The sequence below is a fragment of the Bombina bombina genome, chromosome 3 (assembly GCF_027579735.1).
Source record: "Bombina bombina isolate aBomBom1 chromosome 3, aBomBom1.pri, whole genome shotgun sequence".
Taxonomy (NCBI): Eukaryota; Metazoa; Chordata; class Amphibia; order Anura; family Bombinatoridae; genus Bombina; species Bombina bombina.
In genome coordinates, this window is record NC_069501.1 from 47556859 (window position 1) to 47576858 (window position 20000).

At 38.4% G+C, this 20000-nt stretch overlaps 1 protein-coding gene across 2 annotated transcripts in view; it reads left to right on the forward strand.

Annotated features, from left to right (window-relative positions):
- SIDT1 (SID1 transmembrane family member 1) overlaps nt 1-20000 on the forward strand; it is a 321104-nt gene that overhangs the window by 76234 nt on the left and 224870 nt on the right. For both annotated transcript variants that reach the window (XM_053705818.1, XM_053705819.1), the window contains exon 3: nt 12248-12369. In XM_053705818.1, the coding sequence (XP_053561793.1) occupies nt 12248-12369 (122 nt within the window). The remainder of the gene's footprint in view (nt 1-12247; nt 12370-20000) is intronic.

Here is a 20000-nt window from a genome sequence, read left to right on the forward strand (position 1 = left end):
CTCTCTCTCTCTCTCTCTCTCTCTCTCTCTCTCTCTCTCTCTCTCTCTCTCTCTATATATATATATATATATATATATATATATATATTGTATATAAAGGTGTATATATATATATATACTCTCTCTCTCCTCTCTTCTCTTTCCTCTCTCTCTCTCTTACCTGTCTCTTCTCTCTATCTTTCTCTCTCTTTTTCTCTCTCCCCCGCATTTTCTTCTCTCTCTTTATTCTCTCCACTCTCTTTCTTCTCTATTTTTTCTTTCTCTATCTCTCTCTATCTCTCTCTCCCTTCTTCTCTTCTCTCTCTTTATTCTCTCTCTTTCTCTCGCATCCCTTTTCTCTCTCTCTTCTCTCTCTCTTCTCTCTCTCATGCAAATTTATGTTACAAATGTAATAATGATTTTTAGCCCTGCCTTATTAATCTTTGCTGATTTGATGTGTTGTGGTATATTGCCAGGAAGGATGCCTGATTCATTTACTCCCCATGTAAGAAGGAAACCTGTACCTAAACTGCCATAGTATCCAGTCTCTCTGAGCCATCCTGCTGTTGCACGTTTACAATCTCCGCTAACTGAAATTTGAGCATCTAATTGATTTCATGCTTTTAGCTTCACATGTTAATCTTTATTCTTAGAAGCCTAAGGTTAGATTACATGGCCCCTGGTCATATTATTAACACTGTTGATATAATTCATCTCACAAACCTTCATGACTGCAGTGCTAACACAAGTGTTTGTTCCTGATATTTGATCATCAGTTTTGTTCAATGCCCTTTATCTTGTCTAATTCATCTTCATTGAAGAGACTGTAAAGAAAAAGCTTTAGTAGTGAGAGATCACATATTGCTTACTGGATCAATATTCCTCATTACGTTATTGTTTTGCTATTATCATTGTTCTCAGTGGAATAACAAGTACATTTCTCTGTTCATTTTAACCTGAAAATCAAAATTAAAGTTCAGATGTACCTTTAAGAAATGTTTCAATTTACTTATATTATTAAATTGATATCCTTTCTTGAAAAGCATACCTAGGTAGCATAAATGCACTACTGGGAGCTAGCTGGTGATTGGTGGCACATATGCCTCTTGTCATTGGCTCATCAGTTGTGCTCAGCTAGTTCCCAGTAATGCATTGCTGCTCTCCATCTGGCTGTAACTATGCAGGAGTGAAACATATTGGACTAACTGCGCTCAAGGTACATCAGAAGGTAAATCCCAATAAAAGTCTATCGGGAAAGGGCTTGAGTCTTTCGCTCTCGCACTAACCTTTTACATTAATTAAATGGACACTAAACCCAATTTGTTTCTTTCATGATTCGGATAGAGAAGGCAATTTTAAGCAACTTTTACATTTACTCCTATTATCAATTTTTCTTTGTTCTTTTGGTATCTTTATTTGAAGAGCAGGAATGAAAGCATAGGATTCGGCCAATTTTAGTCACCAATCAGCAGGCTCTCCTTTAAATTATAAATTCACTAGTTCCATCAGTGTTTGAATGAATGTTTGTAAGTTATTTCATCATTGCAGGGTAAATTTTACTTTCCTGATAATAGTTTTTGTTTCAGACAGTATAGTGTCTTTTCAGTATCTGCGTTTCACATTTCTTTTTATCTATTTTTTGTTTATCTTATCTCCTTTATTTGTTGCCATTGTATTATTGGTTTACTTGTCACTAAAGACGCCCAAGTAGCAGCTGTGCCGCTATCTAATACATTTTTTGTTACCAGCTTTATTTATTCAGACATTGGTCTTAGCTGGTATCAGATCCTTTGCAAATATTCCCAGTATTTGTAGCATAATAAATATTGTTTGTTTACAAATGAGGATTGCACGTAACTGATGACTACAGTTATTAATGGGAGGTTGGTGTTAGGTTGTTACAGTGAGATAGAGATCCAAAATCTTATATTTACTTACTCCAATATAATCAAAGAACATATATATATTTATTTATTTTTTCTTTCATGATTTTATTTATTCAATTGGTATCCTTTGTTAAAGAAGCAACAATGTACTACTGGGAACACATCAGATGAGCCAATGAAAAGAGGCATATATGTGCAGCAGTGTGTTGCTGCTTTTAGACCTACCTAGGTATGCTTTTCCACAAAGGATACTAAAAGATTAAATCAAATTTGATAATAGAAGTAAACTGGAACGTTGTTTAACATTGTACGCTCTATCTAAATCATGAAAGAAACATTTTGGGTTTTATGTACCTTTAAATATGTTTCCTGAATTCCAGTGTCCCTTTGGCAGGGTGCACTAATATTTTACCTACTGCACATACAAAGATTACATGTTTATTTATTTGTTCTCAGTGTAACTCACACACCCGCCCTTTCTATTTCCTTTACTTTGTCTGAACAAACCACTCAATCTCCGCTTCCCCGTTCTGTACAATGGCTTAAGGTTCGATCCATTAGCAGAATCAATAAACCAGCATTATCTGCAGGAAACAGCGGTGTGATCTGAGATCAACAGCCTCATTATAAAGCAATTAATGGTCTGTAAAAGGGCCCCAAGCCCCATTAATCTGCAGATTGATTTAGTCTCCCTGGTAGCCACAATGCATAGATCAGGTCAGTGCTGGCATGAAGATAAACCACTAGCCGCTCTGCATCACTGTATAAGACGGATCCCTCTAGTTTGTTAAAGCACAGTCACATTTTCAAAACTGATTTTTCTTTTTTTATAAAATCTTAAAGTACCCTCTGAACTTCTCAAGATGATGGCAGGAATGTTAGGTCTAGGTTTATGGTTATTGCTAGGGTTAGAGTCAGACTTAGCGTTAATATTATGGCTAGTTTACAAAAAGCACATAAAAAATATATTCTACATATTGTAGATGAGAAAGGACGGTCACACTACTCCACACATACTATAGCTCAAACATTCAAAACATTCTTCCAAAAACTTTACAACATTAAACAAGACTCTGAATAAAATATAAGCGACCATAGGTCACGATCACAACTAATAGATGACTTCTTACAACACTTGAACCTTCCCACTATCACGACTGAACAAAGAGATAACTTAGAGAATGACTTAACAACAGAAGAAGTAAACCAGGTTATTAAAGACTTACCGACTGGGAAAGCACCAGGCCCAGATGGTTTTAGCCACAAATACTATTCGATTTTTCGAGAAACCTTGTCCCCACACATTTTAGCTTATTTCCACTCTATCGACTCTTCTAAGGCCTTTTCAGCAAGAGCTTTAGAAGCCCACATAACATTATTACCAAAGCCAAATAAATCATTAATTTTCCCCGCAAATTATCGCCCGATCTCGCTATTAAACACAGACATCAAAATCTTTGCTAAAATACTAGCTCACAGACTAAACAAAATCTTACCTAACATCATACACCCGGACCAAGTTGGCTTCATCCCAGGTCGTGAAGCTAAAGACAATACGGTCAGAGCCTTACATTTAATACACTATGCCAAAAAAAACAATATACCATCTATACTTTTATCAACAGATGCCGAAAAGGCTTTTGACCGTGTTGCCTGGGATTATTTAAAAGCCACTCTGACTCATTTTGCTTTTGGCCCACAAATACTAAATAGGATATTCTCTTTATACTCCCAACCCAGTGCACGAATAATGATAAATGGATGCTTATCCAATCCCTTCCTGATAATGAATGGGACACGTCAAGGATGCCCCCTATCACCCCTCTTATTCACATGTGTAATAGAGACGTTGGCTACGAGCATTAGACACAACCCACAGATACACGGTATTAATCTAGGCCCTCAAAAATATACGGTCTCCCTTTTTGCTGACGACATGCTTTTCTCCCTTACAAAACTCGAGGAATCCATACCACACTTAAATGGTGAGTTTGAGAAATTCCGACTACTCTCCAACTTTGTCATAAATAAAAACAAATCAGAAATTCTGAATATAAATCTGAATGACACTGACAGACGATCCATCAAACAACACACCACATTCACATGGTGCCACTCAGCATTAAACTATCTGGGAATTAAACTTGCTCCAACATTTACAGATATGTATACCCTAAACTACATCCCAATTAAGCGTGCAATCATTAATGATCTATCATCGTGGAGATCTAAACAAATTTCCTGGTTAGGCCGCATAGAAGTAATTAAAATGAATGTTTTCCCAAGAATACTCTACTACCTTCAAACTTTACCTATTCCACTCCCGACAAACTACTTACACAATATACAAAAAGCATTTAGTGACTATATTTGGAACAAGAAACCCCCAAGAATCAATCGCCAAATAATGCAATCCCCCAAATCTCAGGGAGGGTTGGGAGTTCCAAACCTTGAATTATATAGGCAGGCCATATTTTTACAACGGATTGTGGACTGGAATATTCATTATCACCACAAACGTTGGGTACCTCTAGAACATCTTATAGCACAAAAACCACATCTTGGTCGAATGTGTTGGAGTAACACAAATACACACAAAACAACAACATATGATAACCCAATAACACAAGAAACATATCAGGTGTGGAGGAAGACCATCAACACGTCACTGTTTATCTCCTCTATCCATTCTCCCCTGACATCTTTGATAGAGAATGGGGAATATACACTGAGGCCTTACTCTCATTTGTCAACTACAGACACGGTCAATAGAGACTTTGGAGTTCACTCTATAGTAGCAAATGAAGCTATACGCACACAATTAGAACTAAGAGATGAAGGATATGAGTGTTTTGTCAATTGGTTTACATACAGACAGGCGAGAAACTACATACTCAAGCACAAACAATCTAACAACATGACTAGACCAATGACAAATTTTGAAAGTTTATGCGTACAAGCGCCTCCACTTAGACACACACTGTCGAGAATATATAAACTATTACTCCAAAAACCACCAGGATATATACCCCCATACTTAGAGAGATGGGAAACTGATCTCGGAATTATAATCATCCCTCAGACGGGTCAATCTATACTCCAGACCACCATGAAATCCTCCATCTCCTCCTCCATTTTGGAAGTCAATTTCAAATTGTTTCATAGATGGTACTTTACTCCTCAGAAAATACATAGACTATTTCGCACACAATCCAACAAATGTTGGAGATGTGGACATGTAAACAGTAATGCCGCACACATGTGGTGGTGTACTACCGTTCAAAACTATTGGAGACAAATAATCACCGAAATAGAATCAATATTAAGTACCGAGTTTCCACTAGACCCATTGATATGGCTATTAAATAGACCCCCCCACATTAAATACAAACCCTATCTCCGTTTATTTAAGATCATGACTAATGGGATCAAATCACTGATCGCAAAAAACTGGAAGAATGGAGAAGTCCCCTCCTTAGATATATGGGTCAGAAAGGTTACAGATTTAATTGAATTAGAAGAATATTATTATCTTAAAACCGAACGAATGGAGATTTATGCCGAGATTTCCTGCACGTGGGATGCTTATATACAGACATATAAGAAACAATATATTAAAAAAGAATAAAAAATGAATATATAATCTGAACACTGTGAGATGCTGGGATAGGACAGGACCACCACCCCCCCTCCCCCTCTTTACCTTCCCTTCCTCCCATACCTCCTCACTCTGGAATACTTACCCCCTTTACAACTCCTTTTTCTTCTCTTCTTATATACATCTTCACTTTCTATGATTAAAGTATAATATTAAGACCCTTAATTAAGGGCTGCAAAATCGTTTTTCCTTAATCTTTTGCTTTATTAATTAGTTAACAATGATAATAAGAACTGGTTATGTGAACCTGTAAAAATAACAGCTGTTGAAATTAAACAACTGAGGAGCTGCGCCTCCTACTATCTGTATTGTTCTATTTAACTTTCAATAAAGTTGTTTGAAAAAAAAAAAATATATATTATGGCTAGCTTAGGGTTATGGCTAGGTTTATGGTTATTGCTAGGGTAAGAGTCAGACTTAGCGTTAATATTATGGCTAGCTTAGGGTTATGGCTATGTTTATGGTTATTGCTAGGGTTAGAGTCAGGCTTAGCGTTAATATTATGGCTAGCTTAGGGTTATGGCTATGTTTATGGTTATTGCTAGGGTTAGAGTCAGGCTTAGCGTTAATATTATGGCTAGCTTAGGGTTATGGCTATGATTAGGGCTAGGGTTATGGCTATGATTAGGGCTAGGGTTATGGCTATGATTAGGGCTAGGTTTATGGTTATTGCTAGGGTAAGAGTCAGACTTAGCGTTAATATTATGGCTAGCTTAGGGTTATGGCTAGGTTTATGGTTATTGCTAGGGTTAGAGTCAGACTTAGTGTTAATATTATGGCTAGCTTAGGGTTATGGCTATGATTAGGGCGAGGTTTAGGGTTATGGCTATGATTAGGGCTAGGGTTATGGGTATGATTAGGGCTAGGCGTAGGGTTATTGCTAGGGTTAGAGTCAGACTTAGTGTTAATATTATGGCTAGCTTAGGGTTATGGCTAGGTTTAGGACAAGGATTAAGGTTAGGGTTAAAGTTAAAGGGATAATAAAGTCAAAATATTTTTTTTGTGATTCAGATACAACATGCAATTTTAAACAACTTTCCATTGTATTTCTATTAGCCATCATGCATTGTTCTTTTGTTACCTTTTGGTGAAAAAATATACCTAGGAAGGCTCAGGAGCAGCAATGCACTTCTGTGAGATAGCTGCATATAAATGCCTCTTGTCATTGGCTCAGCTGATGTGTGGCTATGATTAGGGCTAGGCATAAGGTTATGGCTATGATTAGTGCTAGGCTTAGGGTTATGGCTATGATTAGGGATAGGGTTATGGCTATGATTAGAGCTAGGTTTAGGGTTATGGCTATGATTAGGGCTAGGTTTATGGTTATGATTAGGGCTAGGTTTAGGGTTATGGCTATGATTAGGGCTAGGTTTAGGGCTATGGCTATGATTAGGGCTAGATTTAGGGTTATGGCTATGATTAGGGCTAAGTTTAGGGTTATGGCTATGATTAGGGCTAGATTTAGGGTTATGGCTATGATTAGGGCTAAATTTAGGGTTATGGCTATGATTAGGGCTAAGTTTAGGGTTATGGCTATGATTAGGGCTAGGCATAAGGTTAGGGTTATGATTAGGGCTATGCTTAGGGTTATGGCTATGATTAGGGCTAGGGTTATGGCTATGATTAGGGCTAGGCTTAGGGTTATGGTTATGATTAGAGCTAGGTTTAGGGTTATGGCTATGATTAGGGCTAGGTTTATGGTTATGATTAGGGCTAGGTTTAGGGTTATGGCTATGATTATGGTTAGGTTTAGGGTTATGGCTATGATTAGGGCTAGATTTAGGGTTATGGCTATAATTAGGGCTAAGTTTAGGGTTATGGCTATGATTAGAGCTAGGTTTAGGGTTATGGCTATGGTTAGGGCTAGGTTTAGGGTTATGGCTATGATTAGGGCTAGATTTAGGGTTATGGCTATGATTAGGGCTAGGTTTAGGGTTATGGCTATGATTAGGGCTAGGTTTATGGTTATGATTAGGGCTAGGTTTAGGGTTATGGCTATGATTAGGGCTAGGTTTAGGGTTATGGCTATGATTAGGGCTAGGTTTAGGGCTATGGCTATGATTAGGGCTAGATTTAGGGTTATGGCTATGATTAGGGCTAAGTTTAGGGTTATGGCTATGATTAGGGCTAGATTTAGGGTTATGGCTATGATTAGGGCTAAATTTAGGGTTATGGCTATGATTAGGGCTAAGTTTAGGGTTATGGCTATGATTAGGGCTAGGCATAAGGTTAGGGTTATGATTAGGGCTATGCTTAGGGTTATGGCTATGATTAGGGCTAGGGTTATGGCTATGATTAGGGCTAGGCTTAGGGTTATGGTTATGATTAGAGCTAGGTTTAGGGTTATGGCTATGATTAGGGCTAGGTTTATGGTTATGATTAGGGCTAGGTTTAGGGTTATGGCTATGATTATGGTTAGGTTTAGGGTTATGGCTATGATTAGGGCTAGATTTAGGGTTATGGCTATAATTAGGGCTAAGTTTAGGGTTATGGCTATGATTAGAGCTAGGTTTAGGGTTATGGCTATGGTTAGGGCTAGGTTTAGGGTTATGGCTATGATTAGGGCTAGATTTAGGGTTATGGCTATGATTAGGGCTAGGTTTAGGGTTATGGCTATGATTAGGGCTAGGTTTATGGTTATGATTAGGGCTAGGTTTAGGGTTATGGCTATGATTAGGGCTAGGTTTAGGGTTATGGCTATGATTAGGGCTAGGTTTAGGGTTATGGCTATGACTAGGGCTAGGTTTAGGGTTATGGCTATGATTAGGGCTAGATTTAGGGTTATGGCTATGATTAGGGCTAGGTTTAGGGTTATGGTTATGATTAGGGCTAGGTTTAGGGTTATTGCTATGATTAGGGCTAGGTTTAGTTTTATGGCTATGATTAGGGCTAGGTTTAGTTTTATGGCTATGATTAGGGCTAGGTTTAGGGTTATTGCTATGATTATTGCTAGGCATAGGATTATGGCTATGATTAGGGCTAGGTTTAGGGTTATGATTAGGGCTAGGCATAGGGTTATGGTTGGTTATGATTAGTGCTAGGCATAGGGTTATGACTATGATTAGGGCTAGGTTTAGGGTTATGGCTATGATTAGGGCTAGGCGTAGGGTTATGGCTATGATTAGCGCTAGGTGTAGGGTTATGGCTATGATTAGTGCTAGGCATAGGGTTATGGATATGATTCGGGCTAGGTTTAGGGTTATGGCTATGATTAGGGCTAGGCGTAGGGTTATGGCTATGATTAGCGCTAGGTGTAGGGTTATGGCTATGATTAGTGCTAGGCATAGGGTTATGGATATGATTCGGGCTAGGCGTAGGGTTATGGCTATGATTAGCGCTCGGCGTAGGGTTATGGCTATGATTAGCGCTAGGTGTAGGGTTATGGCTATGATTAGTGCTAGGCATACGGTTATTGATATGATTCGGGCTAGGTTTAGGGTTATGGCTATGATTAGGGCTAGGTTTAGTTTTATGGCTATGATTAGGGCTAGGTTTAGTTTTATGGCTATGATTAGGGCTAGGTTTAGTTTTATGGCTATGATTAGGGCTAGGTTTAGTTTTATGGCTATGATTAGGGCTAGGTTTAGGGTTATGGCTATGGCTATGATTAGGGCTAGGCGTAGGGTTATGGCTATGATTAGTGCTAGGTGTAGGGTTATGGCTATGATTTATGCTAGGCTTAAGGTTAGGGTTAGGGTTAGGGTTATGGCTATGGCTATGATTAGGGCTAGGCGTAGGGTTATGGCTATGATTTATGCTAGGCTTAAGGTTAGGGTTAGGGTTATGGCTATGGCTATGATTAGGGCTAGGCGTAGGGTTATGGCTATGATTTATGCTAGGCTTAAGGTTAGGGTTATGGCTATGGCTATGATTAGGGCTAGGCGTAGGGTTATGGCTATGATTTATGCTAGGCTTAAGGTTATGGCTATGGCAGATTTTGCAGGTTAAACACAGTTACCAACAAACATTGGTGTAATAAAGTGCTGTAATAAAGTAAAGGATTTTATTATTTAATTATAATGTCTCTTCAGTGGTAACATGCACTGAGCTTTGTGCACTCTCTTGTTCTATATCTCAGGCAGTTCCCCGCTGATTGTTTCCTTCCTTCTAATGCTTTTCCTTCCCTTTTAGTTACTTCCCTATCTTTGCTATCCGGTCTCTTGCTTACTCCCCAGCATGGGCACTTTTTTCTATTACTTGCTATCCTTTGTCTTGCTTACCTCCCCAGCATTCACACCTTTTCTTTTAGTTGCTATCCTGTTAATCTCATCCAGTCACTCTGTCTTTTTCTCTTTGGTTTTATTTCAATTATATATATATATATTACTTCCCCAGCTTCTGTTTTTTTTTATTAAATTGGTGTTTGCTGTAGGGAAGATATAAGTTCTCTACTGCCAGCGACTGTTCTGAGCTTTATTTGGTTATTTGTTTCTTCAGTAATGGGCCTGACACCAGCGCCTGTGCCGAAAATGCAGATAGACACATATCAATAACAGGTCAAGTGGTTGCCTTGGAAACACAGGACTGATGCTTTTGGTGATGTTAATGTCTTATCAAGATGAGTCTGGTTGCTAAGCTACTACACACATAGATGCTCTTCACATTATCTCCAAATTAGCTGAGCAGAGCCTTAGATATGTGTCACTTTTCTTGTCATTAAGAATTGTTATGCATATATTTTGAAACAGATAAGAAACAGATGGCCGATCTGTTTTTTTTCTCACATCCTTTCTAAAGTGTAGGACTAATTAACCTTAGTAAAACATTGTTTGTTTCACAGGCATTTTAAAATCCAGTATTTTATTCCTGCTGGAAGGGGGGCGGCTATTTTATATAATAAATCAGTGACATTCCAGCTTCACATAGTTTCTTTTGGTCCTTGTCTTCATATTTATGAAAACGTTTTCATCTTGGCCCCCTTTTTCTTTATTGCTCATCAAAAATCACAAAAAGATAAATCATGAAAGATGTTTCTCTATAAGGTAACAGGTTTTTTACCTGTCTTCCTATACAAATTTCTGTCCTAGCCTTGGGCCTAGTTTTCATATTTCTGAATTTACTTCTGTGGTGCGTTCCTTCTATGCAGTCTCCTCTAGTTATTTTCTGTAGTCTGACTGCTTTTTTAAAAAAAATAATGCAAAATTCAAAGCTGAAACGCACCAGGATCTCACTGGCCTTGATATTCAGGTTAAATACAGTAGAATTATCAATAAACAAGGTTAGTGCTTCAAATCCCATGTAATGTACTCTAGCCTCTCTTAGAGGTTATGGAACTCCCCACCCCTAAACACCTCCCAAACACAAATCTTACAGATAAATAGTAGGAAGAGCAGGCAAATTAGATAGTGAAATTATAAAGCAAAGTCTGCATTCCTATCGATCGTCACCACAAGCACATTTATATGATGCTCAGCTGAGAACAAGTAACGGTAAAAATCATGACTTCTCTAGGGAAGGTGGCCTATTAGGTAATGTAGACCATGTGTGAATAGTCTAAATGAGAGGTGGTAGCTCTATTAGCAAGATAATGCAGGAACACTTTTTTCACATTAAAATAAGCAATAGAAATGAATGTCTTATTTCTAAAGCTCTCTTTAACATAAAATGTCTTGTGAGACACACTGAGGGTAAAAAGTATTAGAGCTCGCAACTGTCCTACATTTAGCCGGATTATTTGCCTCTTCCGGGTCTGGGAGTCATAGGCTTAGTAAGGGTTGCCTGTGTGTGTAGTCTAGGGTGGTGCCCTGGCAACAGTGGCATAGTCACAGGTATTCAGTGGGCAGGATTGGTTGAAGCATGGGCTTGGTCAAGGTAGACCATGGGTGGGGTTGTTTTGCTTTAGACGTTTATAAGAAAATAATGTGGGGCAGCTGGGAGCTCTGGGTTTGCCAGATATTGGGAGCTGTGTCCTGCTGTTCCTGTATTACATTGTAAACTCACACTATTGCTGACCACCCAGGAACCACCTAATCATGCCCACAGACATACATGGAACTTACAAGCTTCACTCCATAAAAGCCCTTACTTTCCCCCACCCCCTGCCTCCAAGTCATGAACTATAGGGACTGTAAAGATCAGTTAAAATAATGTATCTATGTTGCATCTAAAAGAGGGTCTTTTAATATGTATGATATATTTTTTTAAACAGATGTTTCAGTACTTAAAAACATTTTCTGTGTCGTTGTTCTTAAGCTTTTGAGCTCCTATCCTATGAGCCAATTGTTGACTTAATTTCTTAACTGTATATAAATGTGCACCACTTTGTATTGTTTCTTTAAAAACTGGTTTGTCAGAGACCATAATAATTCTCATAATCACAATATTTTGATCATATACCACTTTGCCGGACACTCGATATCCTGCATGGACAAGACCTCATTATTTTGTTGGCATTTTTTTTAACTGGGTTCCTGTAATTATATGGTCACGGATGAAGGCGTGAGCCGAAACGCGTCTGACCATTTCCTGCTGCATGTAGCTTGTTTTTATATTATTGTAACCTTCCATGTGCTGACTACAATAAATGTGCCATTTTTTGTTTTGCAAATACTTCTGTGCCTGAGACCCGCTTTTTTGCTTTTTTCCTGTAATTATACCTTGGGCAATACACAAACCCTAGTGGTTTGGCGAATTGTAATATGTCCTACTGTTATTTAGTTCTTGTTTTTGCACATTAGTTTTGTGATATGACAAATGCTGACTCATGTACTTGTTCTCTCTGAAGGTGGATGCTCTCCATGTCTTTGTGAATTCTGATGCCGATAACCTACAGTTTCCTGTTTTATTTGTGGTTCGACAGCAGAAAGGAGTCCTGTCCTGGCAAGTCCCACTCTTATTCCGAGGCTAGTAAGTAATCAGTTTACAATTATTTATGGTGATGACTCACTAGGCAGATGAGTGGGGTGCAGCATTATGTGTCCTTACAACAGCGGTGGTGACCCTACGGCACATGCTAAGATGGCACTCATAACAAATTTGCTGGCACCCTTGATTACTTCTGTACTATGTTGTTTCATTGTTTGCCATCATAGTGCTTAATAAATTATTTTCCCTATGAATCTGTAGTATATATCACCAAATGTAATTGTTTATGTGTATTATGGATTTAAAAGATATAATCGTAGTAATAATAATAATAATAATTAAAGGTACCATGGGCAAGCAAGATTTTTTTTAGAAGGTTCTTTTTCCATCTAAAGGGGAGGAGAGTCCACGGCTTCATTCATTACTTTTGGGAATAAAGAACCTGGCCACCAGGAGGAGGCAAAGACACCCCAGCCAAAGGCTTAAATACCTCTCCCACTCCCCTCATCCCCCAGTCATTCTGCCGAGGGAACAAAGAACAGTAGGAGAAATATCAGGGTATAAATGGTGCCAAAAGATAAATTAAATTTAGGTCTGCCCACCAGAGTTACGAGCGGGAGCCGTGGACTCTCTTCCCCACGATGGAAATAAAATTATTAGGTAAGCATAATTTATGTTTTCCATCTAAAGGGGAGGAGAGTCCACAGCTTCATTCATTACTTTTGGGAAACATATACCCAAGCTTTAGAGGACAGTGAATGAAACCGGAAGGGTAAAAAGGCAGACCCTAATCTGAGGGCACCACAGCCTGTAAAACTTTTCTCCCAAAAAAGCTTCTGCAGAAGCAAAAACGTCAAATTTATAAAACTTTGTAAAAGTGTGTAAGGAGCACCAGGTAGACGCCTTACAAATCTGCTCCATAGAGGCCTCATTCTTGAAGGCCTAAGACGAAGTCATAGCTCTAGTTGAATGAGCCGTGATCCTCTGAGGAGGCTTATGTCCCGCTGTCTCATTGGCCAAGCGAATCAAGCTCCTCAACCAAAAGGACAAAGAAGTAGAAGAGGCCCTCTGCCCCTCGTGCTTCCCGGAATACACCACAAAAAGAGATGTAGACTGTCTGAAATCCTTCATAGCCTGAAGATAGAACTTCAAGGCACGAACCACATCCAGATTTTGAAGTAACCTCTCCTTGGAAGAAGAAGGGTTAGGACACAAAGAAGGAACAATTATTTCCTGATTGATGTTACGGTTAGACACCACCTTGGGATGAAACCTCAAACTGGTGCGAAGAACAGCCTTATCTGCATGAAAAACCAGATAAGGAGGCTCGAATTGAAAGGCAGTCAGCTGGGATACTCTGAGTGCCGATGCAATAGCCAACAGGAAGAGAACCTTCCAAGACAGAATCTTAATGTTAATAGAATGCATAGGCTCAAATGGAACCCTCTGCAATACCTTAAGGACCAAATTTAAGCTCCATGGATGGAAATAAAATTATCAGGTAAGCATAGTTTATGTTTTAGTTTGGTCCTCCACCCCTACCCAACAACCTGAATTACTTTTATAAAGTGGTTGTGAGCTAGCTGTGCACCATTCCCAGTTACTGCCTGTTCTGTTTACATCTGTAAAGGGCAGGTATAATTCCATAGATGTTTCATTTGCCGACCTCATCCCTTTCTGTTGAGTATGGAAAGAGTATCATATATTTAAAAGGATACTGAACCCAAAACACAGGAATGTAAAGCTTACAAGCTGGGCCATCTTTGGTTCACCACCTGGGTAGCGCTTGTTGATTGGTGGCTAAATGCAGCCACCAATAAGCAAGCCCTACCCAGGTTGCTGAACCAAAAATGGGCCGGCTCGTAAGCTTACATTCCTGCTTTTTCAAATAAAGATACCAAGAGAATGAAGAAAAGTTGATAATAGGAGTAAATTAGAAAGTTGCTTAAAATTGTATGCTCTGTCTGAATCATGAAAGGAAAAATTTGGGTTCAGTATCTTTTAACTCTAGAATATAAATCTTTTATACCACACTCCGAATATACGTCTTCTCTCGGTGGGCCCATTGATCTAAAATTCTCCTCTCTAGCAAGAATATCTAAGAAGTCTAAACTGTAAGGTCCCTCAAAGAATTTTAGAAAGTCAAAATTTAACTTGAGAGTTATTTATCTCACTATGGCCTAGATTTGGAGTTTGGCGGTAGCCGTGAAAACCAGCGTTAGAGGCTCCTAACGCTGGTTTTAGGCTACCTCCGGTATTTGGAGTCACTCAAAATAGGGTCTAACGCTCACTTTTCAGCCGCGACTTTTCCATACCGCAGATCCCCTTACGTCAATTGCGTATCCTATCTTTTCAATGGGATCTTTCTAACTCCGTTATTTAGAGTCGTGTCTGAAGTGAGCGTTAGAAATCTAACGACAAAACTCCAGCCGCAGAAAAAAGTCAGTAGTTAAGAGCTTTCTGGGCTAACGCCGGTTCATAAAGCTCTTAACTACTGTACTCTAAAGTACACTAACACCCATAAACTACCTATGTACCCCTAAACCGAGGTCCCCCCACATCGCCGCAACTCGATAAAAAAAAATGTAACCCCTAATCTGCCGACCGCCACCTACGTTATCCTTATGTACCCCTAATCTGCTGCCCCTAACACCGCCGACCCCTATATTATATTTATTAACCCCTAATCTGCCCCCCACAACGTCGCCGCCACCTACCTACAATAATTAACCCCTAATCTGCCGACCGCAAAGAGCCGCCAGCTACATTATAGCTATGTACCCCTAATCTGCTGCCCCTAACACCGCCGACCCCTATATTATATTTATTAACCCCTAACCTGCCCTCCCTAACATCGCCGACACCTAACTTCAATTATTAACCCCTAATCTGCCGACCGAATCTCGCCGCTATTCTAATAAATGTATTAACCCCTAAAGCTAAGTCTAACCCTAACACTAACACCCCCCTAAGTTAAATATAATTTTAATCTAACAAAATTAATTAACTCTTATTAAATAAATTATTCCTATTTAAAGCTAAATACTTACCTGTAAAATAAATCCTAATATAGCTACAACATAAATTATAATTATATTATAGCTATTTTAGGATTAATATTTATTTTACAGGTAACTTTGTATTTATTTTAACCAGGTACAATAGCTATTAAATAGTTAAGAACTATTTAATAGCTAAAATAGTTAAAATAATTACAAATTTACCTGTAAAATAAATCCTAACCTAAGTTACAATTAAACCTAACACTACACTATCAATAAATTAATTAAATAAAATACCTACAATTACCTACAATTAAACCTAACACTACACTATCAATACATTAATTAAATACAATATCTACAAATAACTACAATGAAATAAACTAACTAAAGTAAAAAAAATAAAAAAGAACTAAGTTACAAAAAATAAAAAAATATTTACAAACATAAGGAAAATCTTACAACAATTTTAAACTAATTACACCTACTCTAAGCCCCCTAATAAAATAACAAAGCCCCCCAAAATAAAAAATGCCCTACCCTATTCTAAATTACTAAAGTTCAAAGCTCTTTTACCTTACCAGCCCTGAACAGGGCCCTTTGCGGGGCATGCCCCAAGAAGTTCAGCTCTTTTGCCTGTAAAAAAAAACATACAATACCCCCCCCCCAACATTACAACCCACCACCCACATACCCCTAATCTAACCCAAACCCCCCTTAAATAAACCTAACACTAAGCCCCTGAAGATCATCCTACCTTGTCTTCACCATACCAGGTTCACCGATCCGTCCTGGCTCCAAAATCTTCATCCAACCCAAGCGGGGGCTGGCGATCCATCTTCCGGCGGCTGAAGAGGTCCAGAAGAGGCTCCAAAGTCTTCATCCTATCTGGGAAGAAGAGTAGATCCGGACCGGCAACCATCATCTTCCAAGCGGCATCTTCTATCTTCATCCGATGAGGACCGGCTCCATCCTGAAGACCTCCACCGCGGACCCATCTTCATCCGGCGACGTCCAACTGAAGAATGACGGTTCCTTTAAGGGACGTCATCCAAGATGGCGTCCCTCGAATTCCGATTGGCTGATAGGATTCTATCAGCCAATCGGAATTAAGGTAGGAATATTCTGATTGGCTGATGGAATCAGCCAATCAGAATCAAGATCAATCTGATTGGCTGATCCAATCAGCCAATCAGATTGAGCTCGAACAGCCAATTTTGTAATTTTGCATTTTCACAATTCTGTAACCCTGCATGTATGATCACTCACCCAGGACTTACACCTGCATTCAAGATATCTGACTAACCAAACATATAAACTTTTGAACATCTTTAAGCAATCATCGTCATCACCTGCATTGTGAACACACTTTCACACATAGTCAGCCAGCTTCTAACCTAGAAACTACATCCCAAGATCCCTTTTCCAGGATCCTTAGCCCTTCTAGTTTCTTGTTAAATACAATTTTTCAGGCTTATCCTAATAATACTATTTATTCGTACTTATACACTAGTATACCAATACATACAGATACATTTGCTTACCATTATGGCAGAAAGTAATATTCTCACAGGAGTAGTAGATATAGACAGAAGAAAGCTAATAATGAGTACAGCATTAAAAGGTAACTCCACTAGAATAGATGAACCTTTGGAGGGGGATTTAACTAATATCTTTTCAGATTTAGAAAATAAGAAATATAAAGAAAGCAACCTTTGGTGGGACATAGAGTTCTTAGAACTCTATATTAATGAAAGGAAAGTCCCTAGGGGACTGAGGATGAAAAAGTATCCCTCTTTTGCATTAAATAACCAGGATTTCATGGATGAATGGAATAATAATTTGACCAACTGCTCCATCATCTTAATGAAGCAGCTATTAAAACATAAAAAAGAAGAGAGGGACTCTTTACTAGCACAAATAGAGGAAATTGTAGAGTCACTAAAACCATTTGAACAGACAAAGAAATATATAGACTACAAAACACAATTAGACACCACCATGCAACAATTAGATTCCACACTATCAGAAAGAAAAGTGAGTAAGTACCAAAGGGATGTAAAAGATTACGAATTAGACATCGTATATTCATGGCAAAAAGATAGACCAAATAGGCAAAAGAGCCATTCTCAACATAACAACCATAAAAATAAGAACAAGAATAAAAACAAAAGAAAAGGCACTTTCAACCACACACCTAATGCCAAACGAGTTACATTCTCAAGTATTGACACAGACAATACAGAGGGTTCACTGACTACAGAAGATACACAAGCACATACTTCCAATGAAGAAATAACTAGTCAAGAAATCCCAGAAGGCAGACCAAAACTATCAACATTAGTACAAATACCCATCACTAGCAGTACACCAATCTCCACCTCCACTAATTTTGATTTGTTCTCCACCATACTGGACATTAATGCTTTGGTTAGAAAAATCACTCTATATAAACACTTTTCACAAACAAAAAACACTATTGATACACAAGAGAATTGCACAGTGTTAGAAACCATACCACAAAGAGAGGTATACTCTATAGGTCTAAAATTCACTGATCTATGTGATCTGAACACTTTAACTTCACTACAAGCGATCACACTTAGAGAAGTCAGCACTTATGATTCTATTCCCAAACCTAAAATTTCAACACATACTAAATCGTATTTTTACCCAGTACACAGCAGGAGTGAAGCAATAGAAATGTTTCAGAATCTTGTAGAGTTAGAACTCACTAGTTTGCACTCCACTATAGAGTCTGCCTCCACCACAACCACTAACTTCAAGAGTAAACAAAATTTATCTATCAGTGAACAACAAGCACTCAAGTCACTCAGTAACAACAATGACATAGTAGTCACCTCAGCAGATAAAGGAGGTGCAGTTGTGATCCTCAAAACTGAAGACTATAGAAGAGAAGTATATAGACAACTTAATGACAGAGACACATATCACAAGCTCACCTACAATCCCACTAATAAGTATAAACAAGAACTGTATACATTATTAGATTCAGCGGTAGAAGAAGGATTTCTAAATCAAGAAACAGCAGATCATTGCCTGGTTGAATATCCTATCATTCCCACCTTTCGCATAGTACCAAAGATACACAAATCCCTTATTGATACACCTGGCAGGCCCATTGTAGCCAGCAGAGGTTCACTATGCGAAAGGATAGGTAATTGGCTAGACAACATACTGCAACCCATAGTCAAGTTCCTACCAGGATACATACGAGACAGCACACATCTCATACAACAAATTCAAACTATCACATGGCAACAAGACTACACTTGGTTATCCGTTGATGTATCAGCTCTGTATTCTAGTATTCCCCATGAGGAAGGCCTTAAAGCCCTCACATACATGTTAAAGAGACACACCAGTTATCCAGAAGAATTTATCATATTTCTAGAAGAACTTACAAGATTCCTTCTTACACACAACTACTTTGTCTTCGAGGGACAGTACTACCTCCAAAAATGCACGGCCATGGGAGCCAAATTCGCCCCCTCTTATGCTAACTTATATATGGGGTATTTTGAACATCAGTATCTTTTTGGGGGTGGACTGGCCCTCGATGACAAAGTAGTAGTATATGGCAGATTTATAGACGACCTAATATTCATCTATAAGAAAAACACTGAACTTACTGTCCAGGAAATCATTGATTTCTTTAACAACAATACATTAAATCTGTCATTTACGCACCAAAATAATGATAAGACTATCAATTTCTTAGATCTTACACTAGAGCACAATGATGAAGGAAATATCACAACTAGTACATTCAGAAAACCCCTATCAAGAAACACTATACTTAGAGCAGACTCTTGCCATGCCCCACACATGCAAAAAGGCATTCCCAAGGGCCAATATTTAAGATTGCGGAGAAACTGCAGTTCTCTCCAATTATACTTTAAACAAGCAGATGAACTTACAAACAGACTCATATCCAGAGGCTACAAAAAAAGTGTGCTTCTTAAAATCAAATCCCAAGTAGCAAGGATAGATAGGGTTACATTACTTAAAAACAAAAAAAAACAAAACAGGAACAATCAGCAGTAGTATCAATAAAAACTTTACATTTACAGAAGATATTTGCTTTGTAACAAAATACAGCAATCAATTCTACACTATCACAAAGATCATTAAGAAATATCTACCAGTTCTCAATAGTGATATCACTTTGAGAAACAAATTACAGAAACATATAAGATTTGTAGCCAAAAAAGCACCAACTATACGTGACAAGATCACACATAAATTCCATAAAAAAATTCCATCAACCACCAATTGGCTAACCCCTACTAAAGGTAATTACAGATGTGGCCATGTACCATGTAAAAGTTGCAAATATACTGAAAAATGTTTAACGTTTAGCTCTTCAGAAACACATAAATCATATCCAATAACTGATAGAATGGACTGTACGTCCACTCACATAATATATCTAATTACATGTACACATTGTCAACAACAATATATAGGCATCACGACATGCCCACTGAAGGACCGTATAAGAGAACATCTCTTATCAATAGAAGAGGAATTCCCTAGGACACCTGTGGCGAAACACTTTCACACACATGACAACAAACTCAGTCATTTTACATTTAAAGCCATAGAACACATAACAAACAATCCACTAGGGGGTGACAGAAACAAGAT